The sequence below is a fragment of the Galeopterus variegatus genome, unplaced genomic scaffold (assembly GCF_000696425.1).
Source record: "Galeopterus variegatus unplaced genomic scaffold, G_variegatus-3.0.2 Scaffold891, whole genome shotgun sequence".
Taxonomy (NCBI): domain Eukaryota; kingdom Metazoa; phylum Chordata; class Mammalia; order Dermoptera; family Cynocephalidae; genus Galeopterus; species Galeopterus variegatus.
Window position 1 is genome coordinate 328,407 of NW_007727002.1, and position 25,693 is coordinate 354,099.

Consider the following 25,693-nt stretch of genomic DNA (forward strand, 5'->3'; position numbering starts at 1 on the left):
TTGCCCTGGTACTCTGGCCTGGACGAAACAGTCTGCCCCTTCCCACAGCCAGCAAGGCCTTTTCGCAGGACAGCCTGGGGGTGCAGGCCTGTCTTGGGTCCCTATGTTTGGTTTCAGGCACCCTTGCTGTTTGTTGCTGGCTGGACAGGGTTTCCCGGCATCCAGCAGGTGGTGCTGTCATCCAGCAGGGCATGCAGCCGGCTGGTCCCTCATAGCTGCCCTGGCTATGGCCCAGCTGGGCCCAAGCACGTGGAACAGAGGCTGGACAGGCTCTTTCCTGCAGCCCTGCTCTTGGGGCTCTGTGCCCTCTGGTTCCAAGAGGCCAGGAGTTGGGGGGGGGCAACTGTCCCTGCTCCCTGTCCCTGGCTCCCCCTGCTGCCTGGGGCTGCCCGAGGTGAAGGTGACAGGTTGGGAGAGGCAGGTGGAGAATTGGGCCGGTGAGCTCATGGCAAAGGCGCCCAGCTGGATGGGGTGGGTGCTCTGGCCTATAAAGCCCCTGAGGCCCGGTGGCCTGCCGAGGGCAGTTACGGCTGGCACCATGGAGGACTCTGAGGCGGTGAAGAGGGCTGCTGAGGCAGTTATGGATGGCACCACGGAGGACTCTGAGGCGGTGCAGAGGGCCACGGAGCTCATCGAGCAGCGGCTGGCACAAGAGGAAGAGAGCAAGGTGGGGGCAGGGGCTTGGGGGCCCGAGGGGGTTCTGAGGAGATCCAGCTCTGCTGTCAAGGGAAGGGAGAGCCTGGCTGCCACATATGTGGTGGGGATGGGGACAGGTGTCATCAAGGGCCCAGCTGGCCTTATTCAGGGTGTTCCTGGCAGAGGGGGTTGCTGATGGCAGGAGACTGAGGCTTCAGCCCCCAAAACTGAGAGTCAGTGGGGCAGGGGAGCTGATTTGGGCTTGCACAGACCCTGCCTACCCACCTGGGCTTCAGGAGACAGGTCTGTGTACAGGGCAGACAGCTGGGGTGCTGCCTGGGAATGTCAGGAATGTGCAGCCCTGAGATCTCCCAGCTGCTGGGTGGGAGCGTGGGATGGGAGGAAGCCCAGTATGTGGTCACTGAGATGAATAAATACGGGGAACAGAGTGAGGAAGGGATCCTAGGAAAGGAAGTTTGGATTTTCCCGGGACTGCCAGCCACACCTGGGAAGGCCTTTGGGGCAAGCATGGGGCTCTGGGCAATTGCATTTTCTCTTGGTTGAGGAAGTGGGGTGGGACGAGGATGTGGGGTGAGGGGTGCTGGCTTGTCCTACACTTCATTGTATTTAAAGTAACACTTGACCTAGTGTCTGCTCTGCCAAGAGCCCGGTTCTTTGAGCAATGGGAGGACCATATGGCCCAGACCCTGCCTTTTTATCAACCCAGCATTCATTTTAGCCAACATTGGTCAGTTGCTTAGTCAACTAAGAAGGCAGAGGGAAGAATGGTTAAACAGAGGTGTGGATCAGAAGTGATGGAGCACAAAGGGAGGGTGAATTGTCATGACTGTGGCCCGTCAAGCACCACTCTGTGGAAAAAATATTTGAGCTATTTGAGCTGGGCCTTCAACAGTGGTTAGTGGAGATCATCAGGACAGGGGAGAGTATTCCAGGCTAAGGCAATGACAGGAGCTAAAGTTTTCATGAGCGAAAGCATGGATATTACGAGAGAGCCTGGTAGGAGGGGTAAGGCTGGAAAGGGAGGCAGAGGACACACCAGAGAGGGCCATGTAAAAGACACGTATTCTGTGGGAAGTGGGGAGCTGCCAAATGTTGCTGAGTGAGGGAGTGATGCCATCTGACCTATTTTAGGAAGGGGGCTCTGATGGCCCTACGGAAGACTTGGAGGGGGAAGGTTAGCCCTAACAGGATTGGAGGGAGGAGATATATCCTTTACATGGAGATGCCATTCAAAAAGGAAAGTCTGACTGAATGAGGGGTGAGGAAGAGGGAAGGATCAGGATTCCAAGGGAAGAAGAGATGAGGTGAGGTTTGCCAAGGAAGAGCTTGGCCTGAGCTAGCTGAGTCGTGGCTGGGGCATCCTTGGATCTCCAAGAATCTCACTTCTCACTCCCGCAAGGGCACGTGCACATGGCTGGCGAGTGCCAGCAGGTGAGTCATGCTGCTGCACCATTTCTGGAGTGTGCCATGACACACAGAGACCTTCACCTAGGGAACACACAGCAGTTATCATCTATTAATTCATTCACCCAACAAATATAGCTACAGAGCTGTCGGGACACTGGGTGCCCACAGAGCCAACCTTCTCACTGAGTGTCTCCTCCATGCCAGGCACTGTGCCAAGCATTTTACAGGCATTCTCTCAGTTAATGTGCACAACGATCTATGAAGTAAGGCAGGAGTCTTGTTTTGTTTCATGAGCTAACATCCAATTCAACAAACATTTATTGAGTGCCTCTTGTGTGCCAGCCCACAAAGACAAATCTGAAGTGAGGGGCTATATAGAGTTTGGGTAAGGCCTTAGAATACCTACTGCTGTTTCCACCAGGCCCCAGCCTAGCAGGGTTCTCAGAGGAAAGCCTCTGTCTAGACAGCACCCCCTCCCCAGTGTGGGAGGGGAAGGAGGACCCTGGAGGCCAGCCCAGGGGCTGGAGCTCTGTTGTGGGGAGCTTACTGGGTTAGGTCATCACTGAGATCTTAGGGGTGGGCAGAGATGCCGAGCCCACCTGCCATCATTCATTCATCCATCCATCCATTCATTCATTCACCAAAACGTTCACTGAGCACCTACTACATGCTAGGCTCTGTCATAGATGCTGGGGATACCAAGATGATTAAGACACAAGCCCACCCTCTGGATGCTCCATGAGGAGCCCAGCCGGAGTCCCACAAACAGCAGTAGCTGCAGCCCCAGGTCATCTCTTGTCCCTGGAAGAAGATGCAGTGTTCCAGGTGAGACCAGCACTGAGGAGACCCCAAACCATGTGAGCCTGACACGAAAGGGAGAAGTCAGTAGACAACAGGACCTTCAAAATGAAGACCTGGGAAATCAGCCCTCAAAATCACCCTCAAAGAGGCTAACGCTGGAGCTCAGTGAGGACTGAGAAAGGAAGCTGAGTGCTCTGTAAGGGTGGCTGCTCTTTGTCACCTGCTGTCTTGACTCCACACCCCACAACCTGGGCAAATGTCCTGGGCTCACATCCACACAAGCTCCATGCGGGGACTCCAGAGATGGGAGTGCCAGCGCTTCACAGAGAGTGAAGAAGTAGTCCAGATAAGTCATGGCTACAAATGCAGAGGAGAGGAGAGGAGAGGAGAGGAGAGGGAATTTAACCCATGATCACAGTGAGAATGATGTTAGTGCTTAGAGTCTACTTTAGGCTGAAAGCTGAGGAGCTATTGCTCCCATCCCTTCGTTTCTCTGAGAGCAATCGTTTCTAAGCTGTAGATTTCACAGAGCAGTAAAATCTGAGACAAAAAATTGGTGTCTGACATAGAGTTGCAAATTTTTATATTGCCAAGTAAGGCCATTTAAAAAATAACTATAAGGGCTGGCCTAAGGTTCGTTCAGTTGGTTAGAGCACAATGTTATAATAACACCAAGGTCAAGGGTTCAGATTCCTGTATCAGCAGACATCCAAAAAATAAAAAATAAATATCATCTCTTATTACAATTATTTCAAAGTGTATTTTTAATGCCCCCCCCCAAAAAAAGTAAAAACAAACAAAAACTTGGTGTGTAAAAAAGTGAGTATAATTAATTTCATGAAAAACTGACTCCAGTGGCTTTTAATCTTTGTTTTGCTGGGGACCCACAGCAGTCAGTGGGCAGGTGTTTGAGCTGGGGTTGGGGTTAATGCTGAGGTGGGGAATTGTGGAATGTGCCCCCTTTTGGGGGCCTCTCCAGGAGCCCTGCCTCCTCTTGTCTGGTATCCTCAAAGACCAGCCAGAAGGGCCTGAAGCCACACAGAGGCCACCTTGTGGGGTGTTCTCGGAGAGGTTGGGGGAGAGGCTACCTGCCTCCCCAGGTGGTACAGAAGGCGCGCTCCTTGGCTCACCAGAAACTCGGAGGAGCCGACCACCAGAAGCTGCCCATGAACCTGCTTGTGCTAGAGGACGAAAAGCATCAGGGGACTCAGAGCCCGGCTTTACAAAAGGTCAAGGTCAGTAGGGGAGAACCCAGTGTCTGCACTCAGGGGATGGGCCAGGGATTTAAGGCCTCGCTCCTCCTCTCCTCATGTGGCCCTAGGACCACAGCTCACCCGCCCAGCTTGTCAGCAGTGCAGAATCTCTACCCCAGAGTCCCCCGATCTGAGCCATCTGGTCCTGGAAGGAGAGTGAGACTTTGGTTCCTTCTGTCTTGATGAGTTCCTTCTCTCTTGAGAAGGTCTCCCTACCCGCTCCACCCCCACCTCCTCTTTAGCTCAGGGGTTCTCCAAGTCTCACAAACTCTGTGCCCCAGTGTGGGGGTTGATGGCCGTCCCCACGCAGGGCCAGGAGCGCGTGCGCAAGACGTCCCTGGACCTGCGGCGCGAGATCATCGATGTGGGCGGGATCCAGAACCTCATCGAGCTGCGGAAAAAACGCAAGCAGAAGAAGCGGGAAGCCCTGGCCGCCTCCCAGGAGCCGCCCCCGGAGCCCGAGGAGATCGTAAGGATCCTGGGGAGGACACCTGTGTAGGCAGGGGGTGGCGGGGACGGGCCCGCGTGACTGGATTCGCACCCTGCAGACCGGCCCTGTGGAGGAGGAGACGTTCCTGAAAGCCGCCGTGGAGGGGAAAATGAAGGTCATTGAGAAGTTCCTGGCTGACGGGGGTTCCGCTGACACCTGCGATGAGGTGATGCTCCCCCACCCCCGCCCCACACCTGCACCTGCCTCCTGTCGGAGTTGCCACCCCCATCCCGCTCCGATCCTGGTTCAGCCCGCTTGTGGGTGCACCTGAGAACAGGCACGGGTCGGTGGGCTGGGAAGGGACGGGGAGTGCTCCCTTCCCCACTCGGGAATTTACAGAGTTGCCACCCCCACCCCGCTCCGATCCTGGTTCAGCCCGCTTGTGGGTGCACCTGAGAAAAGGCACGGGTCGGTGGGCTGGGAAGGGACGGGGAGTGCTCCCTTCCCCACTCGGGAATTTACCCAAATCCTTTTTAGACCCTTTTCCATCTTGAATCACCTCCAGAGTAACAAATGTCACATGTTTATTTAGGGAAGAAAGAGGAATGGGATCAAATAAAAAGAGCCCAGGATCAGGAGATTTGGGCTCAAATCCCATCTCCACCACTCACTAGCTGTGAGACCTGTGGCTGGGCTGGTCACCTCTCCATGTCTCAGTTTCCTCCTCTGTGAAATGGCCTACTCCCTCATAAGGTGCTACAGTGATCAGATGGAATATTAGCACCTCAATAAGTATTTATTGAATGAATGAAAAAGCTATAAAGCACGTGCTAGGGTATGATATTTTTGTTTCTCATGGTATAATATTGTGCTTCCTTTTAAAAACTATTTTTATTATTTTATTGTTGTAAAATATACCATAAAATATGCTATTTCTACCATTTTTAAGTGTACAGTTCAAGGCCATTAATTACATTCACAGTGTCATGCAACTTTCGCCTCTGTTTTCAGATTTTTTTCTGTCACCCATCATACTTCTTTTTGTTTTCCCTGAAACTGCCTCTTTCACACTTCTAGGGTGTTCTCTTGCTTTCCTGTCCTGGGAGTAAGCAAGTTAATTATTACCCACCCTTGGTCTGAATTATTGTAGACATTGACCACATGTCCTTTCTGTTCTTTAGACTCCAGGGTCTTAATTCTTTCAATTTGGGGACTGACCCGTGGCTCACTCGGGAGAGTGTGGTGCTGACAACACCAAGGCCACGGGTTCGGATCCCATATAGGGATGGCCGGTTAGCTCACGCCGGTTAGCTCACTTGGGAGAGGGTGGTGCTGACAACACCAAGGCCACGGGTTCGGATCCCATATAGGGATGGCCGGTTAGCTCACGCCGGTTAGCTCACTTGGGAGAGGGTGGTGCTGACAACACCAAGTCAAGGGTTAAGATCCCCTTCCCGGTCATCTTTAAAAAAAAAAAAAAAAAAAATTCTTTCAATTTGTTTAAGCCCTGTGCTAGGTGTTGGGAGTACAAAAAAAGAAAAAAAACAGAGTTGAAAGTCATGGGGAGATTTACACATAACCAGATCATTAGAATATGGGAAGATACACACTGTAGCCCAAGTGTTTCATGAGTCCAAATCATTAAGCAGACTGCACTGAGAAGGGAGAAAGTTCATTATTTCCTGGGATCAGTAATCAGTGTGGCCTTCTCATCCTGGCCCTGGACTAGGCACTCAGGGGAAATAGAGTCCAGCAAGACTCAGCCTGCCATCTAATGCTCTCTCACAGTCAAGGGTTGGCTGGGCCCCTAGGGCAGCTCTGGCCTAGAGGTTTCAAGGAAATGATGGCACTTGAGCAGCATCTTGAAGGAGTAGCAGATTTTCATCAAGCACTTACAGGGAGTGAGGGCAAAACAGGCAGGCCCAGAAGAGGGAACAGCCTGTGCAAAGGGAGCACCCTGACTTGATGTGCTTGGGGGCAGTGAGAAGGTCAGTCCCCAGGGCAGAAGGCTCCAAGGCTGATCTGTATACAACATAAAGCAGCTGGCAGAACACAGAAGAGATGGGGAGCCCACACAGGGGTCAGAATAGAGATGGGCTCAGGCCTGGAGCCAGAGACCAGGCCCTAACAGCCTCTCTGGGGACAGTTCCACCGGACAGCACTGCACCGAGCCTCCCTGGAGGGCCACTTGGAGATCCTGGAGAAGCTTCTGGAGAGTGGGGCTACTGTGGACTTTCAGGATCGGGTGAGCAAGAGGGCAGGTATTAGGTGGAAGGCAAGAGGTGGGTTCAGTACCAACAGACCTCTCTCCCCACCAACCTGGGACATAATCGGGCTGCTCAGGGGCTAGGTCCCACCTCTTGTGGATTGTGTAAATCTGGCTTGGACTAGTTGGGCCCTAAGTGTTCTTCTGCTCCACTTGATCTGTTGCTGAGGCACAGGAGTGCCTCTACCCATTCCCTGTACCTTTCCCCTGGATATCCCCCTGCCTTCCTGACTGGGGTCCTTTCCCTCAGGGCACTTTATTCCCTGCAGCTCTGCAATTAGGCCCCATCCTTCCTTTCTAGCTGGACTGCACAGCCATGCATTGGGCCTGCCGTGGGGGCCACTTGGAAGTGGTAAAACTCCTGCAAAGCCGAGGAGCAGACTCAAATGTGAGGGATAAGGTGAGGTGACAATGCTCAGACGCAGCAGATATTGGGGTGGGGAGGAGAGCGGGACACAGAGGGCAAGAAATCCCAGGAGGCAGGAAGGTAGTGAGCTGCTTTGGTTTCTGGAGTGGTTGCTGAGCAGGGAAGCTAAAGCAGTGTCCTCCTGGACCTCCCAGCCCAGGGGTGGGTTCCTCCCATTAATTGAAGGTCCTTGAGAGACCACCATCTGGGGATGGCTTCAGGAAGAGCAGAGGAGAGGGGTAGACAAGAGACACACTATCTTGGGGGCTTTGGGACCACTCAAAAGATGTAGAATTTGTTCATTCATGTGGTCCTTCATCATTCTTCTGTCTATTCTTCCATCCATCTATCCATCCATTCATCCATTTTTTTATCTGTTAATTCATTTATTCATCCACCATCCTTCTATTCATTTACTCCTTCATGTGTAACCTTGAACAAGTGATTTAGCCTCTGAGCCTCTGTTCCTCATCTGTAATATGCCTGTCAGAGTTCTTATGTAGATTAGGTGGGAAAATGTATGTAAATGAATTATTTTTTCAACATAGGGCTAATGTTTTGTGAGCTTTTGCCATGCCCATCACATAGTCATTTCTCAATAAATGACATCTGTTATAATTATTAAAAGAAGGATGTAGGAGTGAACAGTTGTTCAGAACTGGGTGAGAGGGGAATCATTGTAGGCTTCCTGGAAGAGGTGGCATTTAAGACTTTAGAGTTAGACCTTTGGATAGAATGGTGGGAAAGTACACCATTCCCTGTCCCTCCAGGGCTTAGGCCTTGGCACTAGGATTTGGAAGAGGGATTAAGCTGGAGTTAAGACAGCCTCCTATCTCAGGGGACCATGGTCCAGGCCCCCTCAGCCAACAGTTCCTGTTTACTCCCTACCCAGCTGCTGAGCACCCCCCTGCATGTAGCGGTCCGGACAGGGCAGGTGGAGATCGTGGAACACTTTCTAACCCTGGGCATGGACATCAATGCCAGAGACAGAGTGAGTGCCAGCCTCCCCCCTGCTCAGCCCCACAATGGCTTTATGGGCAGCCTGTATGCTCCTGCAGGCGAGCGCAACTTCCCTCTGGGGCCCTCAGGACTGTGGCTCCTAAGCAGGGCCTCAGGCCCACCTCCCATCATCCTGCCCCCCTGCCTGCTGCCTGTAAGGGCCATGCTGAGTGCCACACTGGCCCTAGGAAGGGGACAGTGCCCTGCATGATGCTGTGAGACTCAACCGCTACAAAATTATCAAACTGCTGCTCCTGCATGGGGCCGACATGTTGGCCAAAAACCTGGTAAGTACATTCCTTCCCTGATTCAGTAATCAGTGTGAGCACTTGAGCAGTGGAGGTCTATCTTGCCCCCAGCCTAGGGACACATATCATTGGCTCTGGCCCATCATCACAGTACAGAAAGTTGTCCTCTTCCAGAACACCATTCCAACTGCCCACCTTCCCAACTTTCTCTGTATGTGCCTATGTCCAGAGTACAAGTGCAGAGAAACAGCCAGGAGGGGCAGGAAGAGGACTTCCTGAAGGCCCCCAAATAGGTCAAAGGGGGTCTAAATGTGCAGGCCTAAGGAGGCCAAAATTGTGGAGGGACAGAGCTGGAAGGAACCTAAGCACTTGGTTGGTGTCACCATTCCTAGCCCACCATGTTTGTTCCTGGTGATTCTGAGGTTTCTTAGGATCCATGTCCCCTAGTCCAAGCTCTTTGCTTTTGCTCAGAGCAATCACAAAAGAGAGTTATGGGAGGGTCCCTCTGGCTCAAGAAAGGCTCAGGGGATAATGGGAAAAGCAGGAAGATATGGAGAGGGTGTAGATGAGGGTTTTTTCAACCTCAGCATTATTGATATTTTGGGCTGGATAATTCTTTGTTGTGGGGGACTGTCCTGTGCACTGTAGGATGTTTAAGCAGCATCCCTGGACTCTATCCACTAGCAGTACCCACCCCACCACCAGTTGTGATGGCCAAAAATGTCTTCACACATTTCCAGTTGCCCCCAGTTAAGAACCACTGGTGTAGAGGAAGGCACCGTCCAGTAGAGAGTTCTGAACAGTGAAAGATGTTCTCCTGGTTCCCCCAGGAAGGAAAGACGCCCACAGACCTGGTACAGCTGTGGCAGGTTGACACCCGGCATGCCCTGGAACATCCTGGGCCAAGTTCAGAGCAGAACGGGCTAGAAGAACCTTCTGAGAGTGGGCGAGAGACCCCTCAACCTGTGCCAGCTCAGTAAATGCCTGCCCTGACCTAGCCAGGCCCCACCCCTGCCCTGTGTGCAGCCAGAGGGTCATAATGGCTCCCAGAGCTAACTAAGGACTCAGCTACTCCTCTGTCCACTCCAGAAGCACCCACAAACTACTGCAATAAAAAAGTTGTTTTTGCTATTTATGATGTTTGTTTCCATCTGTGTCCAAAATATTTAGGAATGAAGAAAGACTGGGGTAAGGGTGGGCTTGGGTAAGAGGGGAACTTGGAGCCTGTCGGCCCCTCTGAGCCAGCCCTGCTGCATTTCTACCATGGTCCCTTCTTGCTTCTTCCCTGACACCCTGTTTTTCCTGACCCTTCCCAATCCCCAGGACCAGGCTTGGCCCCTGCACAGATCAGCATGGCGATGCACTCATCCTGGGCCCCTTCTTGGTGCCTGCTGTCCTGTGGGGCTGTGTGTGGCCTGTCACGTGGCTGCCTGGCAGGAGGAGCCTGGCAGGGGAGTGGGGCAGTGGAGGGGAAGCTCCTCAAGGCAGTTTACTGCTCAGCTTTGCCACACCTCCTGCAAGGCAGGACCAGCTCAGCCAACCGGCTCCACCAGCCTTGCAAAGCAACTGCTGTGGAAACTGCCCAGCTCTTGCTTTAGGGCTGGGAATTGTGGGAGGAGGGCCTAGGCCCTGCTGGAGACTCCACTTAGTGTCAGGACCCCAGGAAGCAGCCCTCCATCTGGCCATAGGGACACTGGGTTGTGGCATTTCTCTAGCTGCTCCTCAGGGGGAAGAAGGGCCCCCTGGGGCCTATAGGCTTTGCCCCTGACCCTGGGGGTGCCCAGCTCAGGCCTGCCCCAGTGGCCACAAGTCAGAGGGGCTGTAAATTTTTAACTAGACACATTGATCATTAACAGGGGGGTGGAAGGAGTCCAGGCTCAGCCTCCCTCTGGGGCACAGACCAGCTGGGCCTCAGGCCTCCCGCAGAGATGCTAGGCCCTCGGGTCTGGTCTTCTGTGAGGCAGGGACTGAGCAGGGGCTTGTCCAGGAACATGAGGGGCTGGGCCTCAGGGGCGGGGAAGAAGGTGGACATCGCAGGCATCTACCCTCCTGTGACCACCCCCTTCACTGCCACTGCAGAGGTGGACTATGGGAAACTGGAGGAGAATCTGCACAAACTGGGCACCTTCCCCTTCCGAGGTAAGTGGGACCTGGCCACCAGGGGAATCAGGGAGTTGTGAATGACCCCATTCTCTTCAGCCAGAAATCAGGGTAGGGTACCTGGGCTCTGTCAAGCTGCTCGGGGATAGTCTCGTACCCTGCAGGTCATTTCATTATGGGAGAGGAACGGGGGGCACTGACCTGGAGTCAGGAAACTGACGGGAAGCTCCCTGTTGGCCTGTGACCTTGGACCAAACCTCACCTGCCTCAGTTTCTGCAGTTGTAAACTGCTAAAGAGCCTTCTTAGCTCCCAGCATTACAGTGGGGCTCAAACTGGATAATGGTGTGAAAGTCTGGTCAGCTAGGAACCCTGCAGATGGGTCATGCGATGGTCCAGTCAGCAGTCTTGTTTCCCTCAAAGCCTGTTTGCGCACTCTCTCTGGGCAAAGCCTCCCTCAGCAGAATTAACTCTCCCTGTTCTGGCTTCTCTGGCTCATCTCCCTCTTTACACACGGCTCTCCCCCTCTCTGAGGTCAGGGATAAGATCACATTTGTGACACTCAACATGCAACACTAGCACAGGTGCAATAACTGAAGATAGAAGAAAATAGCAAATCCACCTGCCTTGCCCTGACAGCCCTTGTCCACCACTGTGGCAGTGTCCTGAGGTAGTGCTCTCAACAGCACCATCTTACAGATGGGAATCTGGGGCTCAGTGCAATGGCTACTTGCCCGAGGTCACTCAACTAAGACTTGGCCGAGCTGAGATTTGAACTCAGGTCTGACTGCACGGCTCATGCTCCGCTTCACTTCACTTGCTGACTCTCATTATACCCTCTGAGTTGCTAGACCATACTATTCAATAAATAGCATCTAACTGGCTGGTCCCAGCTTTGGGAACAGTGTGGCTCTGACAGAGGCAGTGCAGTGTAGCAGTTAAGACCATGGACTCTGGTTTCTTTCTTTTTTTTTTTTTAAAGATGACCGGTAAGGAGATCTTAACCCTTGACTTGGTGTTGTCAGCACCACTCTCAGCCAGTGAGCGAACCAGCCATCCCTATATAGGATCCGAACCCACGGCCTTGTTATCAGCACCACACTCTCCCGAGTGAGCCATGGGCCAGCCCTGGACTCTGGTTTCAAACCACAGCTCTGGGCCAGCCCGGTGGCGCACTGGATAGTGCGCCGCTTGGGAAGCGCGGCGGCGCTCCCGCCCGAGGGTTCGGATCCCACATACAGACCGGTTCCCGCTCACTGGCTGAGCGAGGCGTGGGAGCAACACCGAGGGTTGCAATCCCGTTGCCGGTCCCCGGTCCGGTACGGGGGCAACACTGAGGGTTGCGATCCGTTGCCGGACACGGAAAAAGACAAAATAAAAAACAAACAAACAAAAAAAAAACCACAGCTCTGCCACTGACTTATTGTGGGATAACTCTCTAAACCTCAGTTTCCCCATTTGGCACATGGGAGTGATAATGCCCCTATCATTGGATCGTTGGGAGAAAAATCCGAGAGACTGCAAGTGAAATCATGCTATAAACTGTAGAGTGACATACACTCAAAGGTATTGATCTCAATGATAATAATTATTAAAATGACTGTGGTTGGCTTTGTGGCAAAGCCACTTTGTGAGAGGGACCATTGGCCCCACTGAGACCCCATCCATAGCTTAGTGCTGAGTGACAGTGAATGCCCTGTGGACACCCACATTGAGCAGGGACACAGCTCTAAGTAAGTTTCTGCTGTGGCTAGGTTCATAGGGGCCCACAGGTTTGGGCAGAGACCTGGTTCCCTTGAAGCAGAATGAAAAGCTGCTTGAACCTCTGAGAGAAGACTCTGCTTCAGCTTCAAGGTTCAAGGACACTCTAGTTCAGGGGTGGTGAGAGTGGGCTCTGCCTGCAACCCAGAGAATCTGCAGAGACCCTCAGACTTTTTTGTCCCACACACCCACTCCTGCAGAGGGCATGGGGTGCCCAGGAGCTCAGGCTTCGGTGGACTTGGCAGGCCGTGGGCCACACGTGGCAACCCAGGCAGGCTTCCGCTCCCATCTGCTCTCTCTCCTATCCACACACCATGGAGGCAGTGGGCTGTGGAAGAAAGAATCCAGCATCCGGATTTAGAGACCCAGGTAAGAATACTGGTTCTAGGGCTGGCCCGTGGCTCACTTGGGAGAGTGTGGTGCTGATAACACCAAGGCCACGGGTTTGGATCCTATATAGGGATGGCTGGTTCGCTCACTGGCTGAGCGTGATGCTGACAACACCAAGTCAGGGGTTAAGATCCCCTTACCAGTCATATTTAAAAAAAAAAAAAAAAAGAATACTGGTTCTGCTAGTTTCAGTGACCTTGGAGAAATCACCCAACCTCTCTAATCCAGTTTCTCATTTCAGAATGGGAATTGAGCCTTCAGGCTCCTTGCCACAGGGTTCAACATATTCCTCCTAAGGAGTTCAAACCTGGGGCACTGGCACAGAGAACACTGAGCCAGAGGGTCCTGCCACTGCTCCCAGGATGCAGCCAACATGCCCAGGAAGGAAGGAGCGAACAACTTTAGCTCTAAAATCTGTGTTTTCCTGGCCTTGTCCTGGCCCCTGGGGTAGACTTTGCAGCCTAACACTCAGAGGCAGAGGCAGGACCATCACATCACACTGCGAGGGCCTCCTGCAACATGGTAAAAGTGGGAACCTGCCCTTGATGATCAGTGAACAGTTAGAGATTCTCCTGGAAGGCATTGACTGAAACTGGGTAACTCTTTTTTTAAATTTTTATTATTTTTGTTAGCATTGCTAATTTGTACTGAATATTTGGATAAAGTATATTCTTTCTAAATAAAAGAACCAGAGACTGGGGGAAGGGAGGGGTGGTTGCAGAAAGGCCATTTGAACCTGAACTTACACCCGTAAACAACCTCAAAGACGGACTTTGAATTGTTATTTCCAAATGAGGTTAGTGGACAATCACAGAGCTACTCCAGCAGGATTGGAGAGATGATGTTCTCTGTAAAACTTTACACATGTGTTTTATTCCTTCAGTATGTAGAGCAGGCCATGGTTTCTTGTGATAAGATATAATATTTTTGTATATGTAATAGACATTTAATAACACCATTACTCTGTTAAAGAAAATATTTTCTTTAAAATATCACAATTTTTTTTTTTTTTGTGGCTGGCCAGTGCAAGCATCTGAACCCTTGACCTTGGTGTTATAACACTGTGCTTAAAATACCACAATTTTTACAACACTATTTTGACATTTTTTCATTTTTTTTAATGTGCTAGATGCCTTTGGGGGGGGGAGGGGAAGTAGAGTGGCTCAGGCTGGTTTCTACCCTGAGGGCCCTGGGTGTTGCTTAGATGAAGAGTCAGGCTTTTAGCTGTCTGCACCTACAGAGAGCCTGGCCAGCTGGCCCACCTGCTCACAACCTGAACCGTGCCCATGTACCAGGGGGCAAGTTCTAGGTTTGCAGGTGCATCACTAAGGCTTGAGGTTGCAGCCCCATCCTGGAATGGCACCAGGGATCTGGAACCTGGTGAAATCTCCTATCCTATCCACTCTGGCTTCTCAGCCCACTCTTGTCACCCCCTCATGTTATTCCAGAATGAGCTCCTTCCTGGGCCCCTTTCCTCAGGACTCTGCCATATAATGGGGCTGGGGCTGCAAGTGGGAAGGGAGTATGCTGAACTGGCAACGAAGATGGGCTCTGGATAGAGGGAGACACCAGTCTGAGGCAGCCAGGAATGGATGCCAGCCTGGCCAAGGGGGTCCTTTTGCCATGGCCAGCTTGACCCAGCGTTCTCTGCCCCCTGGGGACCACTGGATAGGAAGGGGGAGAAACTAAAGACTAGAAGATTAAAAAGTACTGAGTTGCAGAATGGGTTATAAGCAAAAGGCAGAAAGGACTCCGAATTGGAGAAGCTGCCCTTTTACTGACTGTGGGGACAGCTGTCAGGGTGGGAGACAGGACCCAGGCCTCAGGCAATGCCTGCCAGGCTAGACATAAGGGATGATGCAACCTCTCCCCACCCCACCCGCAATTGTTGTCCTCACAATGGGGTTCATTGCTGAGGCAGGAGGGGCATCCTAGAGAGGGTACAGTAGAGGGCCTGCCTGCCAGACACCCTTGGGGAGCCTACCCCTTCAAGCATGAGCCATACCACCTGGGCTCCCCACTCCCAGTGTGCTCTTAGCTCTGCCTTCCTGGCATAGGGTCCTGGAGACCTTCTTGGAGTTCATCCAGCAGCCATCATGCAAGGTGGTGCTGGGGACTGCCCTCTTACTAGGAGGTGGAGGCCTTATGATGTGGGTTCAGAGAAAGAGGAGGAGGAAGACCACCTCTGAGTCTGCACCAGAGGAGGACAAGTCACCAGAATCCCACAAAGCAAAGAATGATAATTGGATCAAATCTCACTTTAGCTGCTTTTCCGAAGAGAAGCTGGTCCCCACCAACAATGCCTGCACCAGCAGCAGTGCTCCCCAGCCTGAGGGTGGGAGTGGAGAGGCCAGCACCACAATTCGTGTGGAGACCTTCAGCACCAGGCACAGAGAAGGGGGCACGGCTCTGCACCGGGAGTCCTTCACCAGCAAACAGAGGACATCTGGGTCCTCGGTGATCAAAGAGTCCCACAAGGAGTCTGGAAGATCCTCATCCATGGAAGAGGCCACGTGGGCTGCTGTGGCTGCCTGCACCAAGGAGATTGACACCAAGGGGCGGTGCCTGGCTAACTCCATACTGCAGCAGGCCACAGCTTACAAGCACTCAGGCCACCTGGAGTCCACAGACATCAACCTGGAGGAGCTGAAGGCCCTGGAGGAGGTGGAGATGAAGGTGAAAGTGAATTTCCTTGCCCAGCAGGAAAACACCATAGCTGGTGCCAACCACACACACACCTTCCATGACCATGGTTACCATGGCCACCAGAGCCATCAGGGTCATCCAGCTCACCCTAGCTACCAAGGTTATCCAGGTCACCCAAGCCACCATGGCCATCCAGCTCACCCTAGCCACCAAGGTCATCCAGGTCACCCAAGTCACTAGGGTCATCCAGATCACCCGACCCACCAGGGTCATCCAGGTCACCCAAACCACCAGAACCACCAGAGCCACAGCCTGCCCAACCGCAGCCACCAGATCTATGACTCCCTTGAAGCCACCTAACTACAGGTGGAGATGCCCCTTCCCCCCTGCAGGGCTGGCCCACGTATGTTTTCTCTATGTGGCAACCCATGTGGCCCAGGGGAGATGCTGCTGCCAAAAATCCCACAGGGGTCACAGTCCTTCAACTCTATGAGGAGGGTCTGCCACAGAGGATGGCCCCCAATGGAGGGAGAGCTGGGAACAAGCGAAGCAGCTGAGACAGACCCTGAGGCCCCCAAAGACCCACCGAGAGAAGACAGACAGGCAGATCCCAGGAGCAGCCAAGAGCCCCGCACTGATGCCAAATGCCTGGAATGAGCCAATTAAAGCCCTGTACACCCTCATGCTGAGTCCAGGGGCTCAGCGGCCAGCCTGGGGGTTGGGCAGGGGTGGAGGGAGAGGGCTCCTTCTCAGCAGTCCCCTGCCTGTGGGCCTTGACCTGGGGCCTTTTCACTGGGCCTGATTTGAGACTCTATAAAATAGCTTCCCCTGGCTTCAGGCTCTGGGGATGGGAGACCTCCAGAGGCCTCATGACCTACCAATCTGTGGCTGCCAGGGAAGCGGGGATGGGGTGGGTGGGGTGGGGAATGTGGGGGAGCATGCACATGGAAGCATCCAGGGGTTGGTGGGGAGAAATAGGCTTTTGGTAGAGAGGAAGGCAAGTGGGACTTAGGGCCCCTGTCCTCCGGTGCCATTCTCACTCAGTCCATTTCTTGTCAAGTCATGTGGCTCCACACTGTGCTTCTCTCTCCCTGCCCCATCTGGTTCCCGGGGCCCACTGGGATCCATGTTAGTACTTAGTCCCACCTACATCACAGCTCTTGAGCTGGTACAACACTCTCGTGTATGTTACTATTGCTGGGCTGTGACTGTGGCTGCTGCTGCTGCTACTACCAGTACTACTAGCACCACTAGCAGCTTCTTTTTTGAGTTTTTTTTTCCAGTTTTTAGTATATGCCATGCTCTATGTTAAGCATTAAGTCATAGCCCCATGAGAAAGGTATTCCATTATCTCAATATTGCAAACTAGGCTTCTGAGGTTCAGAAATGTAATTCTCCTGAGATGATGTAGATAGTAAGTAATGTTGCTAGAATTAAATCCCAGCTTTGCCTAACTCCAAAGTCCATACCCCTAATCCCTTCCCTGTGCTGCCTCCCCGTCCCCTCTCCACCATCCCTAGAAGGGATAAGCAGATCTCTCATGCTTCTTTCTTTCCTTTTTTTTGAACCTGTGACCTTGATCTTAAAAGGCTGCGCTCTAACCAACTGAGCTAACCAGCTAGCCCTCATGCTTATTTCTGACCTTTTCCCACATGTCCTGACACTTTCTCTGTGCTCCTGCAAGTCTGGGACTCTCCCTGCCTCCTCTTCCTGTGTCCTAAGAAGCCACTTCTGGGACAACAGGTGTCCCCCTAGTCAGGCAGGTAAAGGGAGGCAGCTGCCCCCCCATGAAACTCTAGAAGAGTCAGTTATAAGGCACTAACTCCAAGTGACTCTTTGACATAGAAATTTCTTACCATTTGGATTTATTATGGATTTACCAGTGGTTCCCAACCTGTGGGCCTCAGAATTAGCACAAAGGGTGGGTAAATCCGTCAACACCCTTAATGTTGTCAACTGATTTTTATAGAGCACACTTGGGAGTATTTGAATTTATTTTTTTATTACTAATAAGTGACTTTATATAAATTTTTTTTTAAAAGATGACCGATAAGGGGATCTTAACCCTTGACTTGGTGTTGTCAGCACCATGCTCTCCCAAGTGAGTCACGAGGCTGGCCCTATAAATTTTGATAGATGTATTTATTTGTATATTTAAAATCTTTCATAATAAAAGTATTAGCTGGAAAGAAGTAGGGTCAAACACAATGGAAAGATATCAAAGGCTGCTTATTAGACAAAAGGCAAGAGAGTGATAAGGTTTGGCTTCTGAAAGTGATTGTTAAAATGCACGCACATATCTGGAAGATCTTAAACCCGTTACTAAAGTCATTATATGAAATTTCAGATTAGCTAATTACAGCTTTGGAATCTTAACTTTAAAAAAAGTTTCCAACTGGCAAAATTCAAATAAAGTCTTTAGTTGGTGGTATTGTCAATTCTCTGGTTCTGATCATTGAACTGTAGGTAGGTAAGATGTTATCATTGATAGAGGCTGGGTGAGAGATGTATAGAAATTACCTGTATTATTTTTGCAACTTTTCTGTAAGTCTAAAAGTACTTCAAAATTTAAAGCTAAAAAAAATGTTTCAGACAAGGTACTTACGAGTGCGTGTCAAATTTTATTACAGTTGTGCTGAGAGCAAAATGGCGTCTCAGCAGCCAACTAAGGACATTTTTATTAGAAAAGAGATCACTGTTAAACTAGATAGAAAGACGGGCAGTTAACAGCCACCAAACTCCCGCCTGAGAGTCAGCTGGGCGGGTTGCTGGTTTCCCAGCCCAAGGCTTAATTCCATTAGAGTTCATCAGGAAATTGCTTAAGCATTTTATCAGGAATGCTAATTTCTTCCCAGAGGGAGGTCATGAATTATATCATGCAAAAGCCTTTTGCTCCAGACCAGGTTTCAGACAATTTTTCTTTTACACGATGAATTGTCAACCCAAACACCTCAGCAGGTACTGTGCTAGGTGTCCTGAAGGAAGCCACTTCCCTAACCTTGATGATTCCCGGCACAGTAAGACAAGCGCTAGGCCAGGAGAGCGAAGCCTGTGGAGCCCAAAAGGGGAGGGGAAGGGACCGAGGAAAGGCTTGGTGGCCCTCTCGCTTCCAGGCAGAGGGGAATGGTGCGAGCAAAGGTGTGGGGGCAGGAAAATGGGAGTGTGTCTGGGGGAAGCTTGACAGTCGGTTTCACTGAAGGGACAAGCAAACGGTAGGAGAAAAAGCCAGAAAAGTGACTTAGAGCCAGGGAAGACTTTGGAGACCATCCTCAATTTCTCATTTTATAAGAGAGACCAGATTGATGCATTTTGCCTAATCCCACAGGTGGGGGTGGGAGTGCAATGGGGAATAGGCAACGGGGAAGTATGAGGAACAGGTAATGGAAATCCAGAGGACAGAGATCCAGTGGAGGGATCCCAGGAAGACTTCTCAGAGTAGGTGTCAATGACAATGGACCAAGAGGGTATATATAACAGTGACCGGGGATACTCCATATGTGAAAGAGATAATGATTCCTTTTGGCCACAGTGAGTCACCATGTTGCTTGTATGTCCCCAGTCCCACTCACTTATTCCCCTTCCCAGGCTATCCTAGCTCCTCAGAGCAGCCAACATACCCACGGGGGCCAGGGAGAGTAGAGTGAGCTTCTTTCATCTTACATCTGGTGCTAAGAGGTAATAGAATGCAGCCTTCTTTCCAGAGGCAATTACCCTCCTGATTTAAGGCTTGAGCACTTTCTCTTGACTTCATAAAATTACAGCTAACACTTATTGAGCACTAGGTTCTATTCTAAGTACTTTTAAAATAGCATATCATTTAAACTTCAAAACAACTTTTTGAGAAAGGTACTAATATCATCCCCATTTTTCATTTGAGGAAGCTGAGGTTTGGTTAAGCCATTTCCTCGAGATCTCATAGCTGGTGAGAGGGTCACTCTGAGAGTCAGTCTCGGGCTTCTCTGACTTCAGAGCCCGTGCATCTGACCACTCTACTGCACTGCCTCCCTGCTTCTCCGCCACTCTCTTTCCTCACTCCTCGATCCATTGGCAACCTGGCCTTTTCCTCTCCTCTGGCCCCCTCTCTACACTAGCAGAGGCACATCAGGCCTGAAACTGTACATCTAGGCAGGGTGAAGGAGGGGACTCTTCACAATATCAGTTTACAGATTTCTTTTTCTTTTTTTTTAAAAAAAGATGACCGGTAAGGGGATCTTAACCCTTGACTTGGTGTTATCAGAATCATGCTCGGCCAGTGAGCGAACCGGCCATCCCTATATAGGATCCAAACCTGTGTCCTTGGTGTTATCAGAACTGCACTCTCCTGAGTGAGCCATGGGCCGGCCCTCGGTTCACATATTTCAAAGTGCTTTCTTGTACATTTCTTACCTGAGTCTTTCAAACAGCCCTAAAAAGGAGGATTAAAATGATTTCACTGTTATCCCATAGAAAAGAGATGGAGGCTCAGATGTGATGTGGCTTGCTCAGTAGCCAGAGGGGGCTCTAGAGTCCAGTGCTCCCCCAACCACACCACACTCCCACTTCCCCAGCCTGGCATTTCTTCCTTCTTAGGACTCAGGCCTAGGTCAGATACCCCGCTAATGAGACAGGAGACAGGGCTGTGCCGTGCGCGTCTTGAGCACAGGGGCCTGCTTCTGCCTCCAGAGTGCAAGACCCAGCTGTCCTGTTGCTTAGGCCGGGTCCACTTGGGGCCCAGGGAGGAGGGGCCTCTGCAACTGACCACCAGGATGAAGAATGGCTTAGGAGAAAGTGACTGTGGCTGAATCAGTGACCATAGCAAGAACCCACCCCAGCCAAGGGTGGCAGGCAGGGTGGGGAGGAAGATGTCTTTAACATTCGAATACAGGGAGTAGCAAGAACTTGGTCTCTAAATCCTTAGTCAAAGGGTGCTGGTCCCTCATGGCTAGATTGGAGCTCTCATCCAGGGCTGGCAGCTTTTGCAAATGGAAAAAGGCACAGAGGCCTTATGTAGCCACACACAAGAAGGCCCCTACTTTTGGCTTCTAGTCCAATTCAACAGAAGCCAAAAGCTATTTGCCTCAAGATGTTCCCTGCAAGGCAAAAAACTAGTAGAAAAAAATCTAAATACCCAGTGAGACATATCCTGGCAGCTCACTCAGTGGAATCTAATGGTGTAGTGAACAACATGGAAAAGGTGTATGTGTAAAGCTGGGCCGACATCACTCTGTGTCCCCTTAAGGATGACTCACAGGAACAATTTCTCTTGGTCCCAGTGCCAGGAAACTCTGTGTTTCTCCAGGGCAGCTGTTTTGCTTTTATCTTCTGGGTTCTACATATCTGCTAGCTGACCACGTTTCCCTTTTGGCTTTGACTGTCGGGAAGCTCCATCACATTTACAGCCCATCGCTCACAACTGTGTGCCGGGGTTTTCTGTACCAATAGTGCTTCTGGCTTTAATTTCTTTTCCTTCTCTCAAATATCCTATTTACTAATAGTCCTGTTGTAGTGTATACTGTATTTGTAAACTACTTCACCTGTTTTCCAATGGAATGTGGTGGTAAGGAGAAAGGAGAGGAAAGGGAAAGTCAAACGAAAAATTCTTGAGAGGAAAATGATTTTACTGACATGTCTCTGTGTCCCTCTTCAGCTGAAGAGTGTCAATTCTGCCAGTCTCATAGAAACAAAAGGGTTGACACCTGTAACTGGTACATGTTAGAAATCTCTCAAATAAATGATTAATAGAACAGGAAAATGCGGGCCAGCCCGTGACTCATTCGGGAGAGTGTGGTGCTGATAATACCAACGCCATGGGTTCGGATCCTATATAGGGATGGCCGGTTCGCTCACTGGCTGAACGTGGTGCTGACAACGCCAAGCCAAGGGTTGTGATCCCCTTACCAGTCATCTTTAAAAAAAAAAGAACAGGAAAATGCAAAATAAAACAATGAGGTATCACTTTTCACTCAGAAAACTGGCAAAAATTAGTTCTGACAGTACCAAGAGTTGGCACAGATGAACGATAACAGACTCCGTGCTGCTGATGGAGTGTACACTGATTGATGAGAAACGTGGCACACGTGAAGATGCACGTAGAAACGACTCAGCAATTACACACCTAAGTATCCAAACTCTAGAGGATCTCTTAGACACATGCACAGAAGGCTTTACAGAAAATGTTTGTTTTCATATTGTTTGCAGTAACAAACAGAAGAAAACATTCTAAATGTCCCAACAAGAGAATGAAATATAAATTGTGGTCTAACCATATACAGCAATTAAAATGAACAAATCAGGGCTACATGTGCAGCTACAGACAAAACTCAAAACATAATGTTAAACAACAAACCGCAGAAGGTTACATAAGCTTGATTCCATTTCTACAAAGCTTAAAATTGCACAAACCCTATTATATCTTGTTCATCGGTCTGTATGTATGTCTTAAATGTATAGCAACATGAATGGGAATGATAAACACATGAGTCAGGACAGAGAGCCAAGGAAGAGGAAGGTGATGGGGGGGTTGCTGTGGGTGCTGGGTACATAGGATGTGGATTATATTATTATCTACTCTTTTCAGTACAATTAAAGAAAATGAAAGTGAAAGCTGTCTCCTCTAAAGAAAAATGAAGTGAAAGCTGTCATTGCTCCTGGGTAAAAACATCCTGCCTGGGGCCGGCCTGTGGCTCACTCGGTAGAGTGCGGTGCTGATAACACCAAGGCCACGGGTTTGGATCCCATATAGGGATGGCCCGTGGCTCACTGGCTGAGCGTGGTGCTGACAACACCAAGCCAAGGGTTAAGATCCCCTTGCCGGTCATCTTTAAAAGAAACAAAACAAAACAAAACAAAACATCCTGCCTGCATCAGGACAAGGATGGGAAGGAAATGTGTGAAAACTATGGTGTTGGGGAGGTAGGAACTGGGTTAGTGTTGGACACCACATGTCCTGGTTGTTTATAAGAGGGTGAGAAGGTGTCAGTAGGCTGTGATGGGGCATCTGTTGCAGGCTTCGTGGTCCAGGGCTCCAGTGGCGAGTTCCCCTTCCTGACCAGTGGTGAGCGCCTGGAGGTGGTGAGCCGTGCGCGCCAGGCCATGCCCAAGGACAAGCTCCTGATAGCCGGCTCCGGCTGCGAGTGTGAGGCCAGCCCCTGGGCCTGGGGGTGGCTGGGTGTGAGGGTCCAGGTTCCTTGGCCCTGGGCTCGGGTCTCCCTGCTTGTTCTGCCTCTTCTGGGACATGCTGAGGCACCTCCTTCTCTCACTCCTCTTTCCTCCTGCAGCCACCCAAGCCACGGTGGAGATGACGGTCAGCATGGCCCAGATCGGTGCTGATGCTGCCCTGGTGGTGACCCCTTGTTACTATCGTGGCCGTATGAGCAGTGCGGCCCTCATTCACCACTACACCAAGGTGGGTGTGAGGCCTGGGATCCAGAGGAGGCTGGCAGGGCAGAAGCTCTACCCAGGCAGAGGAGACGAGAGAAACTGAGAGTGGAGTGGTGAGCCTACTTTACATGAATGGCAGCTATAGGAAATGGTGGCACGCCACCACGTGCCAGCTCTGTGACATTGCACAACTTACCTAACCACTCCGCATCATTGTTTCCTCCCCTCTAAAATGGGAGGGATAATGGTATCTACCTGATAGGGTTGTTGCGAGGATTAAGTGAGATCAAGAACATAAAGGGATGGGGCCAGCCCGTGGCTCACTCGGGAGAGTGTGGTGCTGATAACACCAAGGCCACGGGTTCGGATCCCCATATAGGGATGGCCGGTTAGCTCACTGGGGAGAGCGTGGTGCTGACGACACCAAGTCAAGGGTTAAGATCCCCTTACTTGTCATCTTTTTTTTAAAACAAAAAAAGAACATAAAGGGCTTAGAATTGTGCCTGGCACATAGAAAGCACTCAATAAACATTACCCATTGTTACTGCTTACAGTCAGGGTACGTAGCACTGGTGGCTTGTAATTAAGGATGCAGCCTGTCCAGCAGCCCTGCAGTGACACAGGCCAGGACCTGTTGCTGGGTGAGTCTCTGGCTCTAGGACCTGGGCCAGCTGCTCTCCTCCCCTTTTCTTTGTGCCCCTCAGGTTGCCGATCTCTCTCCAATCCCTGTGGTGCTATACAGTGTCCCAGCCAACACCGGGCTGGACCTGCCTGTGGATGCGGTGGTCACACTTTCCCAGCACCCGAATATCGTGGGCATGAAGGACAGCAGTGGGGATGTGAGTGGCAGCAGCTCCCAGGCTGGCCCTCCTTCTCTAGCCTCTAGCAATTTGACTGCCGACTGCAGGGCAGCTCTGAGATCCATTTCAGTCCTGGGCTCCTGTTCGGGTTCTCTGTCATGTTGGCTTTCTGGGGCTTTGTCTGAACTTTAGTGCATCTCTCTGGAAACTGGGCTGTCATTCTATAGCATGTGTCCAGCCCTTGTCTGGGCTGGCAGCTGAGGCTCTGAGCCCAGCTTTCACACAACGTTTGCTGTTGCAGGTGACCAGGATCGGGCTGATTGTCCACAAGACGAGGAAGAAGGATTTCCAGGTGTTGGCTGGATCGGCTGGCTTCCTGCTGGCCAGCTATGCCTTGGGTAGGCTGCCTGCTGCTCTCAGACTGTCATGGGTGACCAAGATTAACCCAGGCAGCTGGGTCTGCTGGGAGAGACCGTGAGGGTCAAGGCTGGGTCTGCCAAGGGCAGTTTGCCAGCCTGCCTGTTCTGAACTTCAGAAACCTGGCCACCCTGTTTGCTTGTCTGAATACTGGGTGCTTGTGAGTGACCTTGTTGGGTGGAGGAGGGTGGCCACATACAATGCCTGGCCTGTAGTAGGAATGCCTGCAGTTTGTTCTAAGTCCCAAGTTCCATGTTTAGATGACAAATTTAGCTCCACTAATCTCACCTCGTAAATCGTTCTCTGAGCGCAGAGACCTCGGGGCCCTCCCTTCTAGTTCAGAAGTCTGTTTTCCTCCTCTCCTGGTCCCAAGCCAGAATGAATTGTCAGACCTGCAGTGGTGGACCAGGGATCTTCAGCTGCTTGTTCAGATTCTGTTTCAGTCCAGGGTCCTGGGAATGTCACTTAGACCAACTGCTCTGGTCTGTTTTGGGTCAAGATCCTGGGTTTCTGAGTGGATTTAAGCGCTGGAGGGGAGAGATAAGGAGGGAAGCATCAAGCATCTTGTCCCTTTGGCCGAAGCCCCAGTGAGTCCAGATTTGAGGGATTTTTCCAGCTGTGCTATGTCATAGTCTCTACAGTGCAGGGGAAGAAGAGAGGACCCATTTCTGCCTCGTATCCTGAGAGTGGGGTATTTGGAAAGGGCACAGGCTCTGGAGGCCAGGGGATCTGAGCTGGAATCTCAGCTCAGCCATTTATTCACTGATTAGCAATGGCAGGACACTCAGCTACTCTGGGCCTGAGTTTCTACTCTATAAAGCAGAGGTAATATGAGGATTAGACAGCATCGGCACTGTGTCTACCACAGTGCCTGGCATATAGCAGGTATTATATAAATGGCAGCTATTATCAACTCATTCCAAATTTTCTTCTTTCTCTCCAGTTTTGAGGCCACTGTGCTTAGATCACTCCTAACTAGCCTTAGAATCACACTTATAGGCTTGCAGAAGTGGCAGAGCTTTCTGAGATCACAGCCACCCACTTTCATTGCCAAGATGAGAACAAAGACTATAGAGGGTCTGTGACTTGCCCAAGTTCATGCAGTTGATGGGAGCCTGGTCTACTGAGTGTGTCCAGAGCTTTTTCCACCCTATAGCTGGTCCCAGATTGAATTCACTGGGGGGCAATACGATTTCAGTAGAGCAAAGGCCTCCCATCCACTCTACCCCTTCCAGGACTGATGAGTCAGGGGGCTATTAGAGAATCACTGGAGCTGTCACCTGGCAGGTGGGACTTTACCCTGGGAGGTGTACAGAGAAGGAACTGTCCTTGAGTTCACCTTGAGGCTCTGCTCCTTGTCTGTCACAGAACAGCTCTGAGCAGCACTTGGCTTGCTGGATTCTATTTTAAATACACAGGCAGATTTTCTCTCTGGCAACTTGCACTCTGTGCAAGTTTGAAATGCATAGAAATCCACATCCTATGTCCCTGGAATGAAGAGGTGCTGGAGACCGGGGTTTGGGATTCTCTGTGGGAAGAGGTTCTGGCTGATGTTCTGCATCTTTCTCTGGGACAGGAGCTGTGGGGGGCGTGTGTGCCCTGGCCAACGTCCTGGGGGCTCAGTTGTGCCAACTGGAGCGACTCTACCTCACGGGGCAATGGGAAGATGCCCAGAAGCTTCAGCACCGCCTCATTGAGCCAAACACTGCGGTGAGCTTCCAGCCAATGGCAGCAAAGCCGGGGGGGGGGGGATTG

General features: G+C 51.1%; 3 protein-coding genes across 4 annotated transcripts in view; all 3 read left to right on the forward strand.

Annotated features, from left to right (window-relative positions):
* Positions 1-195: 195 nt before the first annotated feature.
* Positions 196-9,602, forward strand: ANKRD2 (ankyrin repeat domain 2 (stretch responsive muscle)). Its single transcript, XM_008573227.1, is given in 14 exon segments — positions 196-331; positions 334-408; positions 410-464; positions 467-509; positions 565-662; positions 1,957-1,961; positions 3,999-4,100; positions 4,429-4,587; positions 4,667-4,774; positions 6,695-6,793; positions 7,116-7,214; positions 8,113-8,211; positions 8,408-8,506; positions 9,298-9,602. Coding segments are annotated over 14 exon segments (1,296 nt in total). The 5' UTR covers positions 196-226; the 3' UTR covers positions 9,448-9,602.
* A 452-nt stretch (positions 9,603-10,054) lies between these two features.
* The window catches only part of HOGA1 (4-hydroxy-2-oxoglutarate aldolase 1), a 24,298-nt gene continuing 8,659 nt past the window's right edge, over positions 10,055-25,693 (forward strand). For both annotated transcript variants that reach the window (XM_008573228.1, XM_008573229.1), the window contains exons 1-6: positions 10,055-10,606; positions 22,348-22,476; positions 22,619-22,746; positions 23,426-23,560; positions 23,823-23,919; positions 25,515-25,648. In XM_008573228.1, the coding sequence (XP_008571450.1) occupies positions 10,396-10,606; positions 22,348-22,476; positions 22,619-22,746; positions 23,426-23,560; positions 23,823-23,919; positions 25,515-25,648 (834 nt within the window). In that variant the 5' untranslated portion in view covers positions 10,055-10,395. The remainder of the gene's footprint in view (positions 10,607-22,347; positions 22,477-22,618; positions 22,747-23,425; positions 23,561-23,822; positions 23,920-25,514; positions 25,649-25,693) is intronic.
* Positions 14,659-15,722, forward strand: LOC103590896 (chromosome unknown open reading frame, human C10orf62). The gene is made up of 3 exons (XM_008573235.1): positions 14,659-15,468; positions 15,532-15,557; positions 15,657-15,722. Exons 1-3 carry the CDS (start codon positions 14,862-14,864, stop codon positions 15,720-15,722), a joined length of 699 nt encoding a protein of 232 aa, XP_008571457.1. The 5' UTR covers positions 14,659-14,861.